The sequence below is a fragment of the Cervus canadensis genome, chromosome 1 (assembly GCF_019320065.1).
Source record: "Cervus canadensis isolate Bull #8, Minnesota chromosome 1, ASM1932006v1, whole genome shotgun sequence".
Lineage (NCBI taxonomy): Eukaryota > Metazoa > Chordata > Mammalia > Artiodactyla > Cervidae > Cervus > Cervus canadensis.
In genome coordinates this window covers 43,109,692-43,129,672 of record NC_057386.1, presented here as the reverse complement: position 1 = coordinate 43,129,672, position 19,981 = coordinate 43,109,692, and the positions used below count along the sequence as shown (strand labels likewise).

Here is a 19,981-nt window from a genome sequence, read left to right as displayed (position 1 = left end):
GGAGACACGGGTTGGATCCCTGGTCAGGGAACTAAGATCCCGCATGTCAGGGAGCAACTAGGCCCTCATGTCTCAACTAGAGAGTCCGTGCACTGCAACAAGATAGTGCACTTGGCAACAAAGAGCCCCTTGCCACAACTAAGACCCACTGCAGCCAACTAAATGAATGAACAAGTAAATTCATTTTAAAAAAGAAACAGATAGGCTCTGGACTGGGGGAAACCAGACTTTTGGACTCTGTGGAAGAAGGCAAGGGTGGGATGATTTGAGAGAATAGCATTGAAACATGTATATTACCATGTGTGAAATAGATCATCAGTCCAGGTTCGATGCATGAGACAGGGCGCTCAGGGCTGGTGCACTGGGACGACCCTGAGGGATGGGATGGGGAGGGAGGTGGGAGGGGGGTTCAGGATCAGGGACATATGTACACCCATGGCTGATTCATGTCAATGTATGGCAGAAACCAGTACAATAGTGTAGCGTAATGAGCCTCCAATTAAAATAAATTGATTAATTTTTTTAAAAAAAAGAAAAAACAACTAATTTTAAGAAAGGGAAAAAAAAAATAAAACTGAGGGCACGAGTGAGATGCTGTATAGAAACCAGGGAGATAAGGTGAGCTTCTGCATCCTGAGTAGCGAGACCCTCGGTCAGACTAATCTACCCCTCCCACCCCGTAACCAGAAGCCTGGAGACACTGACAAGCTCAAGAGAAAATATCCACAGAGAATGACAGTCAGCAGTCCCCATACAAACAGTTAGATCATCCTAGGGTGAAATCCCCTGGTAAGTCCTCCCACATACAAAGAACACTGTCCAGACACTAAATACTTCTTAATGATGAATGGAGAGTCAAAAAGTCAAGCACTTGAGAGAAGTCGCTTAACAGAAAGGGGCTTCCCAGGTGGCACAGTGGGAAAAAATCTGCTTGCCAATGCAGGAGGTGTGAGTTCGATCCCCAGATCAGGAAGATCCCCTAGAGAAGGAAATGGCAACCCACTCCAATATTCTTGCCTGGGAAATCCCATGGACAGAGGAGCCTGGCAGACTATAGTCTACAGCGTTGCAGAGTTGGACACAACTGAGTGACTGAGCCTGCACACACACCAACAGGAAAGGAATCAAAACCAAACAAACAAAAAGGAAACTTTGAGGAAATAGAGATAATGGTTATTGGCATGAGTTCTAGAGCCTTGGTTCAAATCCCAGCTATTCAGCTTACCAGCTGTGTGACCTCAGACAAGTTACTTAGCCTCTCTGTGCCTCAGTTCCATTATCTCTAAAATGAGAATAATATTATTATCTATTCTTTAAGGTTGTTAGGAAGGTGGAAATGAGTTTATATTTTTGTCAAACACTTGGCAAAGTGCCTGAATAATATTAGGCACTATATATGTGTTTAATAAATAAAAAATAAATGCAGAGAGCAGAAGGAAACATCAAAACATTTTAATTAAAATTCTCAAGAGGTAAGAGATGATACTGCATTCATAAACACCAGCTATTAAAATTGGATGCTATTAAAAAGTAACATCCAAAGAAAAACAATTTTTTTAACCTACTGAAAATTAAAAATATGATTGCAAACATTTTTTTAAACCCACAGAAGGATTGGAATTGAGGAAATTGCCTGAAAAGTAAAATAAAAAAGACAAACAGATGGAAAATGGGAGAGGAAAAAAAATGCAAAAATGAGAAAGCAAACCCAGAAAGCTCAACATCCTACAACTAAGATTTCTAGAATTACAAAAGTGAGAGAGTGGAGAAGAAGATGTTGCCAAAGAAATAAAATAAGAAAAATTCCCAACTGACCCACACGATTTTCCATAGTGAAAGAATTCATTAAGTCCTGTCTGCAATAAGTGGCAAGAGAACCAGACCAAGATGCATCCTTGCAAAATTCAGGCTCACAAAGAGAACTTTTTAAAAGGTTCTGGAGAGAAAAAAGCCAGTCAAATACCTAGAATCTAAAATTAGAATTGACTTCTCAATGCATGCAGTAGAAGCCGGAAGACAATATAGCAGAATGTCTTCAAATTTGGGGCAGGGCCCAGGGAGCAGGAATCTTTCTTGTCTAAGAGAAAACTGTATATCCAGCAACCTATAAATTAAGTAAGGGTAGAATTTGGTTTCAAATATATTTGATATATCAAGAGTAGAACATTTAATTTCTGCCTCTCTTAAGGGCTTCCCTGATGGCTCAGATGGTGACAAATCTGCCTGCAATGCTGAAGACCCAGGTTCTATCCCTGGGTCGAGAAGATCTCCTGGAGAAGGGAATGGCAACCCACTCCAGTACTCTTGCCTGGAGAATTCCATGGACAGAAGAACCTGATGGGCTACAATCCATGGGGTCGCAGAGAGTCTGACACGACTGGTCGATTAACACTTTGGGTTCCCTGTTGGCTCAGATGGTAAAGAATTCACCTGCAATGTAGGAGACCTGGGTTTTGTCTCTGGATCAGAAAGATATGTTACAGTATTATCAACCATAGTCACCATGTTTTACATAAAATCTTCTGACCCTAGACATCTTATAACTGAAAGTTTGTACACTTTGTACACTTTTACTACCCTCTTCATTCCACCCACCCCCAGCCTTTGGCAACCACTTTTCTGCTCTATGAGTTTGATCTTTTTTTTTTTTTTCCATTTCTGCTATAGGTACAAGCCAAACAAAACAAAAAGAAAAAAAAATAGGAAAAACAAAATAGTTTCACAAGGAAGAGATCAAAAATATATACTCTAAGGCTGGGGTGTGGGTAATATTTGCATAGTCATAATTAAGTGAAAGCTGGATACTGACGTCTAGGTGAAAGGCAAGGGAATATGCCAGGATAATTTCATATAAGAAGCTTACAGCCTCAGCTCCCATGGTGGAAATTCAGTAGGTAATACTTAAAAGTTAGAAAATCAAGAATTAACTGTCAAGCAGTTGATGTCTGTGAAACTATGAAAGTCAGTTCTGGGAGAAACAGCTCCAGCTCTTGAGAGTAACTGCCTCTGAGGAGTGAGTCTCAGGGGATGAGGAGAGGTGGAGCAGGAAAATACTATTTTTCATTAAAAGCCTTGAGGTACCATTGGGCTTTTAAAATTATGTACATGTATTGCTTTGATCAAAATTAAAATTAAATTAAAAAATAATCATGAATTTTCCACATAGCTGGAGGGCCTGAGCTACTCTCAGAGGTAGCACGGTTCCCAGCCCCCATCACAAATGGGACAGAGCAAGAGTGGAGGGAGATGGTTGCCATGGTTTCCCTGACATCTCTGCCTCCGGGAGAGACTTTTGTCCTAGTGCCTGGTACCAAGGACCTCTCCAGAAAAAGAGCTGCAGGCTCTGGCTGAATTCTGAGAGTCTGGAGCACCGAACTATGCTACATGCAGCCAGCTGTGAGTCTGAGCTCGCTCTCAGAGTGGACCTTTGTCCTGGAGAGGTGGTCTCCACAGGTGCGAAGTAATCTGGAGAAATGATGCCATGAGCCAGAAGCACCCTTGGAGGCAGGCATCCAGTAAGTAGACAGAAGGAGCCTGACTTGTATCAGTCTGTGAAGACCCGCCTGCTTCATACAGATGCTAAGTGCTGTGCAGGACATATACTTGCTCAGTTAAATCTCCCAGGCAGCCAGGCAATGGTCGGAGGGGACCATCTAGGAGGTGGCTGAAACAGCTCCAGTTCAGAGCTCACATCTCACAGAGCTTACTGTGTGCCCGGAACTCCAGGATACAGATGTAAGGCCCAGTCCATGTTTTCAAAGCATTCACCATCTAGGAACTATCCCAAGGGCTCCTTTTATGTAGGAGATGGAAACTCATTGATCCAAGAGGTCTCATGTTGAATGCCTTAAGGAATGGTAGGCAATTGCAGTCTGCTTGGGAGACATGTAAACAATTAAATGTCATCAGGTGTTATGACAGATAGAGGAAAGCTGGGGTACAAGGGAGGAGATGATCTGTTCTGGAAGAGAAGGAAAGCGTATCTCAGGGGGACTTCAGAGAGGAGATGACCTCTGGTCCCACGCTCAGGACTGTTCGCCAGGTGGCTGGGCAGTATGTGGGGGTCAGAGGAGGGGGTAAGTCATAGGGAAGGAAGATGCCAGGCAGAGGGAGGGGAATTGAGAGAGAGAAAAGGCCAGGACCAGCCCCTGGTGTCCCGAGGTGGCTGGGTCCCAGGGTGAGGTCTGGGGCTGGAGAGGTAGGCTGAGACCAGACCTCCACAGGTCTGGTGAGCTCTGCTGTGGCATAGATCTTCTCTTGTGGGTCCTGCTACCCACAGTGTGGTCCTCCAGCCAACAGCACTGGCATCCCCGGAGAGCTCACCGTTAATGCAGAACTCAGACCCCACCCCAAGTCTGCCTGGTAACAGGATCCCCAGTGACTCACATTCAAGCAGGAGAAGCTCTGATCTAGACCACTGTTTCCATCCTTTGGAAATACGAGGATGCCTTTTTAACATCCCACACATGAATGCTATCGTGTTTTTTATATTCATTTATTGAAAAAATTTTAATAACAAAAAGTTGCTATGAATTTGGTAATGCTTTGAACAAGGTTTGCAATCTATATACAGGATCTGTTCAGCAATCTGGTGGGACCTAACTTCTGCCGGCAGGGTGCATCAACAGAATCTTTATCAATAGAATCTTAATCATTCATCAACTTCCCCTATAGTTTCGGAGACATGGCACTTTCTCCTACATGCTGGCTACCCACCCAGACTTATCAGCCCTCTCAGTCATTTATAATCTCTGAGCCTGAATGAACTAGGGAAACTCATTATTTAAATTATCCTTGAAATAAATCTTTTTGTAATGAGCCTAGACCCAACTCCACACTCGGTGCCTTCTCTAATGTATGTTTGGTAACTGTTTTGTTTAATAGAATTGCACTTCTCTGTTGCATAACCAAAACCTAACATTAACCCTCACTCTGCCTGACCCTCGAGCCCCAAGCATCTAACCTGGGTGCTCTCAGGTTTTGACCCCCCCCCAAATACCAGAAGCTTGCATGTTCATTGACTCAGAAAGCCTAGTTTACTTCTTTGAGAAAGGGATGCTCTGTCTCTGGGCACAAGCTGTGCCCACCCTAACCCTACCCAGTGTAAGAAGTGGGACCTCCAGAACTCCAAAGCCATGCAGGACAGTTGGCTCTCCTGGGGGTGTTGGAGAGAGGGTCCCAGGACCCTCCCCACATATGCCTGGCCAAGCCAAGCATGTCCCCAAGTGCACCTCAGCTAGTGAGCACTTCAGATACAAAGATGCACTGGGGTCAGCTCTGTTGGGGTCAGCATGAAAACAAGAGTGCTCAGTGGGACTTTCCTGGTGGTCTAGTGGTTAAGACTCTATGTTTCCAATGCCGGGGGCATGTGTTTGATACCTGGTCAGGGGTCTAAGAACCCATATGCCAAATAAATAAATAAATTGATTAAATAAATTCTCCTAGAAAATAAGTTTAAAATACTTAAAAAAAAAAAAAAAGAGTGCTCCAGTGGTTACATCTTCAGATCCTGGGAGAAGGGGTAGAGCTAGAAAAGGGGGATAAAATCTATAAGCAGGCAATTTTCAACTCAATGCAAAGATAGACTTTGGAAACCAAAGGCTACCCTTGCAGGTAGTGAGGTCTCCATTCCCAGCTGTGCTCCAACCAACAGCTGCCCTTCAGTGGACTTTGGGGTAGAGGGGCCTCCTGCTGCCTCTCAGAGCATGCTCCCCAGCAGGATCCAGCCAGGAAACCAGCAGAACCCACAGACTGGGTAATACAAGGAACGATTAATGAAGGGCTAGTCCACAAAGGTACAGGCAAGGCTTGAAGAAGGCAGTACCAGTGGGGCTTCCAGGTAGCGCTAGTGGTATCTGCCTGCTGATGCAGGAGATGCAAGAGACACAAGTTTGATCCCTGGGTTGGGAAGATCCCCTGGAGGAGGGCATGGCAACCCACTCCAGTATTCTTGCCTGGAGAATCCCATGGACAGAGGAGTCTAGCGGGATACAGTTCACAGGATCAGAAAGAATCGGACACGACTGAAGTGATTTAGCATGCACGCACACACCAGTGGGGCTGTGTGCTGAGCCTGGTAGCAGAGAGAGCCATTTGCATGCCTGGGAAAGAGGGGAAGAGCCAATATCAGGATGGAGAGCTAGTCCCCCAGCCCTGGGCTGTGCCCTTCAAGGTGGCATGCAGCTGACCCACAGGGACCAGAGGGCAAAGTGGAGAGACTAAATAGCCCAGCCTGACTCTCCTGTCTCCCCTTGTTTATGACCTGGGCCCACAATTGGCTAAAGTCAACCAGAAGCTAGAGGGCAAGGGAGCCCCACAGTACACTCTACCAAGGGCAGCTCCCTCGGCAGAGAGCAGAGTGAAGAGAATGGTGAGGGGACACACAGAGCCATCCTGCGCTGAGATGCATCTCACCATATGGCTGACCTCCCTCCCACCCTTTCCTCCCAAGCTAGCCATCCTAACCACTGTTACAGTTTCCCTCAGCCCAAGATTGCTTTATACCGTACATCCTCGCCTTAGCCTAGAAAATTCCTCCAGATTTTCAGAGACGCTTCTTTGCCTCCCTCTCTCCAGTGTTTATTACCTCGGTTCGCTTCCTGTAATTTGCAAAGATTAAAGATATAAGCTGCTTTCCTTGCGATGTGCTTTCTCTGCTCCATTATGAATTCTGTCCCTGGCTCCCCATCTCCTCCCGCAGAGCTTCCTAGCCCTTTCTGCAGGCACCAGAAATGCTCCGCAGGTCGACCTCGCCTGCTGCCAGCCGTGGCCCGGCTCCTAAAAAAATGCTGGGAGACTCTGGCTTCTGCAGGTTGAAGCCTCTTTACTCCCTTCCTCCTGATGCAACATCATCTTTCATGTTAGGCCATCGGGATCTCAGCTTGGTCCCAATTAGCAAGGGCTTCTGACGCTGTGTGTGTGTAGTAACTTCCCGTTCTCTGTGCTCTCTGTCTCTCTCTGGGGCTTTGAATCCTGGTGTTCATGATGTGTAAACAAATCCTCCCCTGTGCTGGAAGCCTGCCCTCTTTGAAGCCACTTAGTGTTGAATCATTTGGTGGCAAAAGGAATAGGAAGATGTGAACATTTCTGTCCAGCAACAAGCGGGGTTATCATCAGCATTGGCTTCATGGGTGTGTAAGCACTGCAGTCACACAGACTCAGGAGGGTCACGCTCTTGAGGTTTTTGTTTTTTGGCTGTACCGTGTGGCATATGGGATCTTAGTGCCCCAAGCAGGGATCGAACCCGCGCCTCCTGCATTGGAAGCGCAGGGTCTTAACCACCAGATCACCAGGGAAATCCCAGACTCGTGGTTTAGTGCTTTGCTACGGCAGCTCAGTGGTAAAGAATCCACCTGCAGATGCAGGAAATACGGTTTCGATCCCTGGGTCAGGAAGTTCCCCTGGAGAAGGAAATGGCAACCCACTCCAGTATTCTTGCCCAGGAAATCCAGGGGACAGAGGAGCCTGAAGGGCTACAGTCTGTGGGGTCGCAAAAGAGTCAGACATGACTTAGTGACTAAATAACAACAACAACTGCTATCTTGAGTTTCTCAGTAAGTTTTTAACAGTGGGTCCCACATTTTCTTTTGGTTCCCAAAGTTGTGCGAACGGTCCCACTTATGGCCACTGTTATTATCACTGCTGGTGCTGTTTTGTCTGCAGCCCAGTGGCATCTCAGCGGATGAGGCCTTCTGCCTCCTGCAACATGGGAGGAATCCTCTTGCTGGGCGGTAGGAGGTGCTGGTGTTTCCCAGGGTCCAGGTAAACCCTGGGCAGACTCCCAGCAGGTCCAAGGGCAGGGAACAGTCAACTCAGCCGAGGACATTCCCTCACTCATTCACTTCATTCCACAGTTACTCAGCTCTGCTCTGTTCCAGGCACTTTCGGGGATATGACAATGAAAAGGATATTATCTTTCTCCAGCCCCCAGAGCTATGTACCAGGTCATTCACTCACACGAAATAAACCACACTCCTAGTTGTGGGAAGGAAGAGTGCCAAATTGGGAGTCAAGATGCCTGGTTTTTGACCCCTGCTCTATTCTTAACTTGCTTTGTGACCTTGGGCAAATCACTTCCCTTCTCTGGACTGGATCACTGCTGCCCAAATGTGTTTGGCCTCAGATAATTTGTATCAGAATCCATGGACATGCAGATTCCTGATCTTCACCCTAGAGACACAGAATCAGAATTTCTAGGGATGAAACTTCCCTGGTGGTCCAGTGGTTAAGAATCCGCCTGCCAATGCAGGGGAAAAGGGTTCAATCCCTGGTCCAGGATGATTCCACATGCTGTGGAGCAACTAAGCCCGTGTGCCACGATTACTGAAGCCTATGCACCCGAAGTCTATGCTCCGCAACAAAAATCACTGCAATGAGAAGCCCGTGCCCTGCAATGAAGAGTAGCCCCCACTGGCCGAAACTAAAGAAAGCCTGCATACAGCAATGAAGACCCAGTGCAACCAAAAATAAATAAATAAATATTTTTAAAAAAGAAAGATTTTCCAATTAAATTTAAAAAAAAAAAAAAAGAAAGGTCCCAGGAGTGGTCACCCAGAGCACCGTACATGATTGCAACTTGCATTCTGTTCTGCTACCCTTTGGAGGTAACAGGGGCTGAGCCTTTGGTTCTAACAATCTGTGCTTGACAGCCTCATTCTTAAAGTGGGTCTTTGTATTTGCACTGAGAGTGTGCCTTGTCCAGAAGAGGCAAGAGCTGAGGGGATGGGTGCCAGGCAGGGACTGGAGGGGGCTGTTGTGCCTTATCAAGCTGGAGAATTGCTCCATAGAGGGGACCTGAGGGCAGTTCTGTGAAGGATGAGTAAGTCTTATCTAGAGATGTGAGAGTGAGTGGTGCTCTGGGAGGACAGGGTCAGAGAGCATCTGGGGCTAGGCATGGGCTGACCTCAAACATGCACAGCTCTGCTACTCAGCACCCCGCCCAAATCTCCCGCTTCTGAACAAGAGACACCACAGGGTACCTGCCTAGAAAAGCAGGCTGCTCAAGCCCTTGTCACCCCCACTGCTCTGAGATGCCTCAGGTCGGCTCACAGCTGACAGTCTGCAAATACACTGGCCAGTAAGGAGGTCAGCAGCCACATGTGGCTACTTAATTTTAATTAATTAAAATTCAGTTGGATAAAAAAATGAACAGGTAAATAAAGCAGGACAGATAAAGGTAAATATGTGAAATGATGGATACGTTAAAGACAGGTGGAACCCTTTAAATTTTAATTAATTAAAATTCAATTGGCTAAAAAGCAAATAGATGAATAAAGCAGGCCAGGAAAAGGTAAATATGTGCAGTGACTGTTGTTGTTCAGTCGCTCTGTCGTGCCTAGCTCTTTGCAACCCCATGGACTGCAGCACACCAGGCTTCCCTGTCCTTCGTCATCCCTGGGAGTTTGCTCGGACTCATGTCCATTGAGTCGATGATGCCATCCAACCATCTCATCCTCTGTCGCCCCCTTCTCCTCCTGCCGTCAATCTTTCCCAGCATCAGGGTCTTTTCCAATCAGTTGGCTCTTCGCATCAGGTGGCCACAGTGTTGGAGCTTCAGCATCAGCATCAGTCCTTCCAACGGATATATTAATTAACCCGATGAGGGGGGGAGGGATCCTTTCACAATGTATCAGTTCAGTTCAGTCAGTTCAGTCACTCAGTCGCGTCTGACTCTTTGTGACCCCATGAACCACAGCACGCCAAGCCTCCCTGTCCATCACCAACTCCCGGATACCACCCAAACCCATGTCCATCGAGTCGGTGATGCCATCCAACCATCTCATCCTCTGTCATCCCCTTCTCCTCCTGCCCCCAATCCCTCCCAGCATCAGGGTCTTTTCCAATGAGTCAGTTCTTCCCATCAAGTGGCCAAAGTATTGGAGTTTCAGCTTCAGCATCAGTCCTTCCAATGAACACCCAGGACTGATCTCCTTTAGGATGGACTGGTTGGATCTCCTTCCAGTCCAAGGGACTCTCAAGAGTCTTCTCCAACACCACAGTTCAAAAGCATCAATTCTTCGGCACTCAGCTTTCTTCATAGTCCAACTCTCACATCCATACATGACCACTGACTGGAAAAACCATAACCTTGACTAGACAGAACTTTGTGGGCAAAGTAATATCTCTGCTTTTTAATATGCTGTCTAGATTGGTCATAACTTTTCCTTCCAAGGAGTAAGAGTCTTTTAATTTCATGACTGCAGTCACCATCTGCAGTGATTTTGGAGCCCAGAAAAATAAAGTCAGCCACTGTTTCCACTGTTTCCCCATCTATTTGCCATGAAGTGATGGGACCGGATGCCATGATCTTAGTTTTCTGAATGTTGAACTTTAAACCAACTTTTTCACTCTCCTCTTTCACTTTCATCAAGAGGCTCTTTAGTTCTTCTTTACTTTCTGCCATAAGGGTGGTGTCATCTGCATATCTGAGGTTATTGATATTTCTCCCAGCAATCTTGATTCCAGCTTGTATACGTATATCAAATTTTCCCACTGTGCCCTTTAAATACCATACAGTTTTGTCAACTATGCCTCAAAATAGTTGGGGGGGGAGGTTATTTATGTATTTATCTATTCATTTATCAATTCAGTTCCTCGGTTGCACTAGTCACGTTTCCTGTAGCTAACAGTACCAAGTGGGATCACACAGGTTATAAAACATTCTGTCTTCTCAGAAGGTTCCTCTAGACAGCACTGTCCTGAAGGAGGCAGAAACCTGATTCATCTTTCTCTTCTACCCATCTGCTGGCTGCATGTTTGTAACGATACAAGAATACTTACGAATTTATTCTGCCCAGCCCCGGCTGCTTTCTGGAATAAACGCCCCATCTAAACCCTAACTCAGAGAAGCCTTGGGTGGCTCTCGCTAACACAGGCATGCCTGGCTGGCTGCCTTGCGCATTACTCACAGCCCTTCTGACACCAAGTCCTCATTCCTCATTTCTCCCTGTAACCACCGGCTCCTCCTCTGAGCCTGTTTGACTGACTCGAAGGTTTCCGAAGCTCGCTTTTATATCGCAGGCACACAGCTTCACTAGCTCTGGAAAAGGCGTTTTGGCATCTCGCCTGTCCCAGCCCCCTGCAGCTCACTGAACATGCTTTTTGTTCATCCAGGCATAGGCATTCCCATCTCCCAGCATCACTGGATGTTCACTCCTCCCCCATCACAGCCTGTTCTTTAGACTCCTTGGGCGGACCTTAGAAAACACAGCCCCTGACCAGGGCCACTCAGCCCTCCTCTCCCCACCCGTCCGCCTTCTCTGGCATTCCCCCTTCCTGATGGAGCTGTGGGCTAAGTCCTGGGCTGGGCTGTGGGCACCAGACAGAGCAAGAAGTCCTCTCTTCTCTTGAGGCATCCTCCATCCACCGGAGAGGTCGACATAAGCACAGAGGGACATGGGGCTGGAGTTTGGATGGTGCAATCTGGGTAAAGAGACAGCAGAAGAAAGTGGAGATATCCCTGGGACTCTCTCCTGCTCCAGGAGGATGCATACGAAAGGATTCTCGGCCAAGGCTCTCTTTTGTCTAAACTCCGCTGTCCTCCTCGTCTAGATAGTGAGAGCCCTGCCCACCCTCCCTCCCACTCCACCTGCCCTGTGCCCCCGACCCTGGAATTCTCACCAGCTCCAGGTGTCTCCTCTGCCTTGATCACCAGCTCCCAGGCTTTCCTGGGTCCTGCACAGTCACACCCCGGCTCCAGCCCTTCCGTCCTCCTCACCTTTCTCCTCTGTGCCAGTTTTAGAGCTTATCCCCAAACTGTCCCCATGCTATGGCCCTGGCATTGACAATCCCCCTTCCTTGACCTCTGACCTCCACCACTACCACCCCCCATCTTAACTGATTTCTGCATTTACCCATCCTCTCCCCATTCTCTGCTTTTGGAACACTCCTTGATGCGGACTCTAGATTGGCCTTGCCCTTTAATGCATGAGTGAGGTTGGAATCACAGATGTCTCCCTCATCCATTCAACAATCATTCCCTGGATGCCTGCAAGATGCCCTAGTGGAAAAGACAGTGAGATAAAGGACGATGATGTGGTGTGGCAGAGGCTTTGCTAGGTGTATGTGAAGAATACAAGCAAGCAGGAGAAGGAGTTGCTCTGGGTGGGGCTGAGGGCTGAACCTTCATTGATGAGGAGGGCAATGGTCAGTCAGGTGGACCAAGTAGCTCTCTAGATTCCTCTGTTCATGGAATTCTCCAGGAAAGAATACTGGAGTGGGTAGCCATCCCCTTCTCCAGGGGATCTTCCTGACCCAGGGATTGAATCCAGGTCTCCCACGTTGCAGGTAGATTCTTTACTATCTGAGCCACCAAGTAGAAAGACATTCCAGGACAAATGAGATGATGCAGTGCACCCCTGCCTAGCAGAGATCAGTAACAACCAATCCGATTATTGATCAGGGATCGGTAACAGCCAATCCGGTGGCCCTGATGGGTTGAACCACGTGGTGCCATGAAGCAGAGCGCTGCCGGGAAGGAGGCTGGAAAGGAGGCAGGTGAAGGCGATTGGGCTCCTTGTAAGTTACTCAGGTTTGCGTTTTGGAAAGTTCGTTCTTCAGGCTGTTTGCAAAGAATAAGACAGAGAGGGAGGCCCAGGAAAGAGTGAAGGATCCCATAGGTGCATTCCCTACCAATTTTGAGCACCAACACATAGGATGAGCCAGGCCCTGCTGTCCCATCCCTTCCTGCCATGCCTTCCACCGGTCACTGCCAGAGACAGAGAAAAGGGGAGGAGCTTCTCTTCTAGTTGCCCATTTCCTGCAGCTCCAAGGGGCTTGCAAGCATTCTGACTGCAGCATCATTGTGTGTTCATTCTCCTGATCCCCTTGCCTCGACTCAGCTCATGGCCCAGTAGAGAAGTTAGTAAATAAAAAGCAGAGGTACAGTCAACACAACATTGTAAAGCAATTATCCTCCAATCAAAAAAAAAAAAAAATGTTAAGAAAAAGAAAAAGGATCCCATTCTGTAGTTTTGGAGACTGAAGCAAGGAGCTGTTGGCCTAAATGACCTGAATTCTTTTCTGATGAGTACTGTAACAGATTGCCACAAAATTACTGGCATCAAACAACCCAAATTTATTATCTTACAGTTCTGGAAGCCAAATGTCAAAAAGTGCGTTTCAAGATATCGGCAGGGCTGCATTCCTGCTAGAGGCTTGAGGACAAAATTCCATTCCCTTGCCTTTTCCAGCTTCCTGAAGCTGCCTACATCCCTCAGCCTGTGGCTCCCTCCTCCATACCCAAAGCCAGAAGCAGAGCATTTTTCCACATCTCTCTGACTCTGATCCTCCTGCCTCCCTCTTCTAAAGATCCTTGTGATCCTGTTGGGCCACCTGGATCACCAAGGACAATCTCCCCACCTCCAAATCTTTGGTTACATCTGCAGCGTCCTTTTCCAACGTAAGGTAACATAGCTGCCGTTCCCAGAGATGCAGATGTACACATCTCTGGGGGCTGTGGTTCTGCTGTGGAGCCTTCCCGGCATCCTTTTGAGTCCTTCAGCCCCAGGAATCCCTGAGCTTCCGTTGTCACTGACCCATGGCTCTGTCCATCTTTGTTCTTTCAGAGGAAACGACGTTTGAAGCAGGCGTGAAGGTTCAGATCCACAGTCAGTCTGAGCCGCCTTTCATCCAAGAGCTGGGCTTTGGGGTGGCACCAGGGTTCCAGACTTTCGTGGCCACACAGGAGCAGAGGGTAAGTCCCCGGGGCTCTGTGGGATCAGGGGTCCTTGGCCTCTCTGAGCCACCTGCCACGTGAGCTGGAGGAACAGGATTCTCACTCCTGGAAGGCTCAGAATCCACCCAGGAGGCTGGAAGGAGTAGGGTTGGGTTCACTGAAAACCCTCACTCTGAAATTGAAGAAAGGTATCCGTTGACCTCTGTATGTGGATTCTCCTGGACCGCCTGTCGATTCTGAAATTGGATGTGAGGGAAAACCAGCTTGTTTTCTTTTTCAGTGAACTGGTTGGGGTTTTTTGTTTGTTTGTTTGTTTGTTTTTCCTAAAACATTCTGGGGGAAAATCTTTGTGATGGTGAGGTGAGAGGCCAGTGGATGCTAGGGGAATCTGCTCACCAGGGTTCGGTGTGTTTCATCACTCTGTTAATACATTGCCAGGTGGCCTGCCAGAAGGAACAGAGACAGGCATCAGTCTCTGTTATGGAGTTTAATCAGAGGGAAGCCTCTTCCTGGGTCAATTCAGAACCAGCCAGCCAGGATGGCTGCGTCAACTCAGTACGGCCATGGAATACGGACTGGCATAGATGTGACATATGCTACACGTCTCAGATGGGAGACCTTCATAGAGTCTCAGTGGGGAGGAGGTCTCAAAGCAGGACTGCAGAGAGACACTGGGATGGATGCTTTTTTTTGTCTTCATTTCCTGGTTTGCTTAGAATAAAAGCTGGAGAGCCTAGGACCCTGAGGGAGTCCTAAACCAGATCACCCAAGACAATTTGCCCTGGGAGGCCTGGAGTGAAGAGTGAGGTGAACGAGTGACAGGGAGCCCAGCTCTAGAGTGTGAGGAAGGGAGGGCCCAGAGAACAGGGAGGCGCAATGAGATCCACACGAAACTTAAGAGCTCAGCTTGCTTGTAAAATACGGCTCAAATCATCTTTCATCCAGTACTTAGCCATTTTATAGAGCGATCTTCTGTATTGGAAACTGGTTTTAGGGATGTCTGTGGTGGGCTAGTGGCTCAGCCCCCACACTTACAATGCAGGGGACCTGGGTTCGATTCCATGGTCAGGAAACTAGATCCCACATGCCTGCAACTAAGATCTTATGTGCTGAAACTAAAGATCCACATCTTTAAAATCCACATCTAAAGACCTAGCCCAGCAAATAAATAAATACAGTAAATAAATAATTTTTAAGTGAAAAAAAGAGAAACTGTTTTTAAATCTTTAAGTGAAGAAAGTGTTAGTTGCGCAGTCGTGTCTGACTCTTTGTAACCCTGTGGACTGTAGCCCACCAGGCTCCTCTGTCCATGGGATTTCCCAGGCAAAAATACTGGAGTGGGTCACCATGCCCTCCTCCAGGGGATCCTCCTGACCCAGGGATCAAACCCCTGTCTCCTGCATTGCAGGCAGCTTCTTTACATCTGAGCCAAATCTCTAAGAGAGCTGTATTTTTGAATCTCTGGGAAAGCGCTGATGAACTTACATGGGCCTCATGAACTTACTGTACTTAACACCTGGGCAGTTGCTAAAAGTCATGATCAACCTCCGTGGCAGAACGTAGCAGGTGGGATGGCAGCCCCGAGACAGGGGTAGAGGAGGCTTGGAAGTTGGTCCAGCATCTACCGGCCCCAGAGATGGAGTCAGACAGTGTGGGCAGAGGTGGAGTGTTCAAGAGTGTGCAAAGTGGGAGCCAAGTGGAACAACCAGAAAACATCATCCTAGAGGACATGAAGCTGACCACAGGGAGCCAAGTTCAGGGCTGAGGATTTGAGTCAGGAAGAGTGAGAACACAGACTCACAGGTCAAGGTGTGCAGAGAGCCCAGAGCCCAAGCTATAAGCCTGGGTGTAATGGCCAGCATTCGAGTACTGTCTGAGATCAACAAAGCCGGACACTTGTTAAAGCAGCGAAGACAGATTTAATCAGTAACATACCATTACATTAGGAAGAAAGTTCATCATGAACTGAACTCAACTGCGATTTGTGCAGAAGGCACTGGATTTTTAAAGGGAAAATGAGGGGGAAGGGTGGGGCGCAGAGGGCACTTGAGCAGAGTCAGGGAATTGAAAATTACAAAAGGTGGGAAAGTTGGAGAGGGGCGGTCAGTGCATGTGAAATCCATCTGAGTTTGCTAATAAAACCCCATCATAGTTAGGCTCCTCCCCTCCTGCAGAGGCAGGAAGACAGGGGTCCTGCCTTCCCATGCTGGCATGCAAAAACAAACAGTAAGCTCTTGAGTTTACTTGGCAGCCTTGAGTCCTCAGGCAGGTACTTTAAAGGAGCTGGGGCATCCCGGGGACTTGGGTTGAACCGTGAGAAACTACATTAGTGTAGAAACATGTTGAAGAGACAGTCATTTTTGTAAAGAGCTCGAGGTGAATGTTTCCAAAATACTACATATTTTTTGAGCTTGCTGGAGAATTCAGCATTCAGCGTTGCTACCTGAGGGGTTGTCCTCTGTTGGTGTCTTCCTCCTGGGCTCTTGTGGCCTAAGTACTATCCTCCCCTGAGCAGCACATTTCATCCAAGCACAGTGATATATACAAGCTGCACCTTTTTGGGACTTCTGCTCACCTGTTTTTATTTCCTTTATATAATGTGATTTTTCAGAAGTTGATTGTAAACACTATTCTAATCCTGTTCTTCATCTAAGTGTGTGTGTGTGTTTGTGTTAGTTGCTCAGTCGTGTCCAACTCTTTGCGACCCCATGGACTGTAACCCGCGAGGCTCCTCTGTCCATGGGGATTCTCCTGGCAAGAATACTGGAGTGGGTTGCCATGCCCTCCTCCAGGGGATCTTCCCAACTCAGAGATCGAACCTGGATCTCCTGCAGCGCAGGCATATTCTTTACCATCTGAGTCATTAGTAAATTTCCCTCCATCCAAAGTATTCATTTTAATGAAAAGTAAGTGCTAATGACAAGAAAGAAAGGAAGGGAAGGAAGGAGGGAAGGAGGAAGAAACTATGATAGTGTTTGTCCTAGCCTTTGTAGGTCAAGGTTAAGGCCTCATGGAAAACAAGGCACAGAGGAGCCTGGCTAGAGTTTGATCAAGGGGAGAATCGTTGTCAGTCCACCCTTGTGTGTGTGATGTGAATCTACCCACCTCCCTTGGAAGAACCAGGCTGGAGTTAGACTAATCAGTGTGTCTGTGAAGTCTTTGACTATCTAACAGGGAATTGGGGGCTAGTCGTCTAAGGCAAATATGCCTTTGTGCTTTACTGAAAGTAATCACCACTCCCATCCTGTATTGACTTACCTGTACTGACATCTCTCTGATGTCCATGTTGCCATTACCATGCAGAAGACATGAACAGCCTTCCTTGAAACCCATAGGGTCATTCATTTCACTGCTAGTGAAAGCTAAAAAGAAGGGAACTCTCTGTAGGGACAGCAGTGTCATTGTCTTGAAAGATGCCGTCTGTCCTCCCCCTGCCCCCGCCACTGACCCTCCGCTAGTGACACTGAACAAATTTCTAGGCCAGGTGAGTGGCTGGGACCAATGACTTCTCAGAATCCTTAAGTCTCTTTTTCTTCCCAAAATGAAACAGGGACTCCCCGTGGCGATCAGGAAGAGAACATATTCCCAGCTTCAGAGGACAAATTCGTTGTTGGCTTTGAAGTATATTTTCAGAAAATCAGCCTCATTCATATTAGCATTGCTGTGGTTATTATAACTAATAATAAGATATTTGGTTAAACATTTTACAGTCTTCAAAGCATTTCCACACCATCTCATTTCATCATTTCATTCATATTAATAGAGAAATACAAAAACACATCCCGGAGCTAAATCTAATAATACATTATGTTTACATGTATATAAAAGAGCATATTCATAGGAAATAAGACTCGAAGGAAATAAGGCAAAATACCCACAGTGGGGGGATTACGAATGATTTATTTTCTTGTCTGGGTTTGCCACACATTTTATAAGGTGGCTCTGTTTTATTTATTTGTTGATCAAATATTTGTTGAACACCTACTATGGGTGTGAAGCGATGGGGATACAGGGGTAAGAAAACAAACCAGTGTCTGTCCTCACAAAACCTACATGTTAGTGGTTTCTTTCATATAGAAAAAAAAAAAATAACCACTAAATAATCTTAAGCCAAGTAGAATTTGGAGATTGGCCACTATTTGTGTGTTCTGCCATTGGTGCTATCCTATCCAGCTGACCCTGGTTCTCTTAACATTGATTCTAAGATGTGTGTTCTTTCACATTTTAACATTTCTGGAACTGGGGCTTGTTTCCCAATCAATTGCATGTCAGTTACAATTAGCAGTGCTTTTTCTTCCTTTTTTCCTTTGATTTTATCCCTTCACCATTATTTATTTATTTATTTGGCGGTGTCAGGTCTTAGCTGAGTCAAGCAGGATCTTTCATTGCGGCCCACAGACTCTCTAGCTGTGGTGCTGAGGCTCAGCTGCTCCAAGGGATGTGATATCTTAGTTCCCCAACCCTGGGTCAACCCAGGCCTCCTGCATTGCATGGTGGATTCCTAACCACGGGACCACCAGGGAAGTCCCGCTTTTTCTTTCTTGATGGCCCGTGAAAATCATGATGGACTTAACAATCTATAGCAGCTGCACTATTCCCATTCCAGGATTCTGCTCCTTCAGCTCAAAGCTCATGGGACTCTTACAGGAAGGCCAGGGGTGACAAGACCTTGGGGAAACAGAAGGTCTGTTCCTAGAAAGTGGGTGTGACTCATGCTAAGGAAACTGACTCCTGAGTGAAAGCCCTGCGCAGAACTGGTGACTTACAGGAATCCTGCTATGAATGTCTCTGTAAACGGGAAAGTCCTCTTGCATGGGAAAGTCATCCCGCCCATGAAAAATTACACATGCCATTCTGAAAATATTTTTCGCTTTGTTTTGTAATCCAAAAGAACACACCACTGGGCTGTAGTCCAGACCCAAGATTGCTTCTTAAAATTTGTATTTGTCCTGAACTCAGTGAGGCCAAGGCATGACCTTGCCTTCCTCGGACAATCTGAGAAGTGCCCCCACCCCAGCTCAGCTGCTGTAGCAGCCCCTGCACCATCCCAGGACCCCTCATGACCAGAGACAGGCAGTGGGATGACTCGCTGGGAGCAGAAACAAAACCCCAGAGAGGAAGGACAGTAACAGTTACTTCTTTCTGAGCACACACCACCTGCCAGACGTTAAGCTGCAGAGACACTTTACCTGCATTATCTCATTTATTCCCCACAACAAGCCCGAAAGGGAGATATTGTTGTCACCACGTTCCAGATGACAAAACCACCCAGCTAAGTCACCAGCCAAAGGTCACCAAGCTCAGAGAGCACAGATCTATGTGGGGACAGAAAACCAGACTGGGAGCCCACAGACCTGGACTCTAGCCCTGACTGCTCTGTGAAAACTTGGACAGGTTGCTTCCCTCCCTGGGCCTCAGGGTTCCCATCTGTAGAATGGGAAGGCTGGGTTAGATGACCTCAAAGGGCCTCCAGCATTAGCAACCTGGGGGGGAGGGGTCACTCGGGCACGCAGGAATCACCCAGAAGTTTGGGCGACGGCAGTTCCCAAACCTGCTCCATGCTCAGCCACCTGCGGACTCCTTCCTTTGTGCCAGCTGGCATGGGGTGCTGTTAAGGTCAATGGTGGTGGTCGTGTTAAGACCATGTGAGACAAAACCCCCTCCCCTAATCCAGGAGGCAGAACCTGGGTTCCTACTAGTGAGAGGCAGGGGCTGAGATACACAGTCAAAGTCAAAGTGTTAGTCCCTCAGTCGTGTCCTCTTTGCGACCCCATGGACTGTAGCCCGCCAGGGTTATATGGGATTTCCCAGGCAAGAGTACTGAAGTGGGGTGGGAAGAGAGGCTCTAGGCATGCTCCTTGGTAGCACCCCTTCCCCAGCCCATTCACATAAGGGCCACTTCGCTGCCCTACCTAGAATCCGTAAATTCACGGCTTCCTGTAATTCACACCATCTTGAATGGTGTCCAAGATCGTATTCAGCCCCTGCCCACTTCCAGCCTCATCATGTGCCCAGTCAGTGTGTCCCCTGCCTCCCAGCGTTGGAGGACCATCCAGTGACTATTCCACTATCTCTCCATCATCTGCCTCTGCACATTACACCCACTGTCCCTTCTGCCCAGCATCTCTTCCTGGTCTTATCTTCCTAGCAAAGGTCTATTCATTTTTCTGGCTTTTGCTCAAAGAGCACCATCTTTAAGAAGACCTCTGTCCTGTCCTGCCACCTCTCAAGGAGCAGCTAGTCACTCTATATCACACCTTATACATTCACTTCTTCCTTCAGCTTATATTCACTGAGCACCCTACT

General features: G+C 47.4%; 1 protein-coding gene across 3 annotated transcripts in view; it reads left to right on the top strand.

Annotated features, from left to right (window-relative positions):
* ASIC2 (acid sensing ion channel subunit 2) overlaps positions 1-19,981 on the top strand; it is a 1,209,005-nt gene that overhangs the window by 1,119,690 nt on the left and 69,334 nt on the right. For all 3 annotated transcript variants that reach the window (XM_043480717.1, XM_043480710.1, XM_043480724.1), the window contains exon 3: positions 13,566-13,693. In XM_043480717.1, coding sequence (XP_043336652.1) covers positions 13,566-13,693 — 128 coding nt within the window. The remainder of the gene's footprint in view (positions 1-13,565; positions 13,694-19,981) is intronic.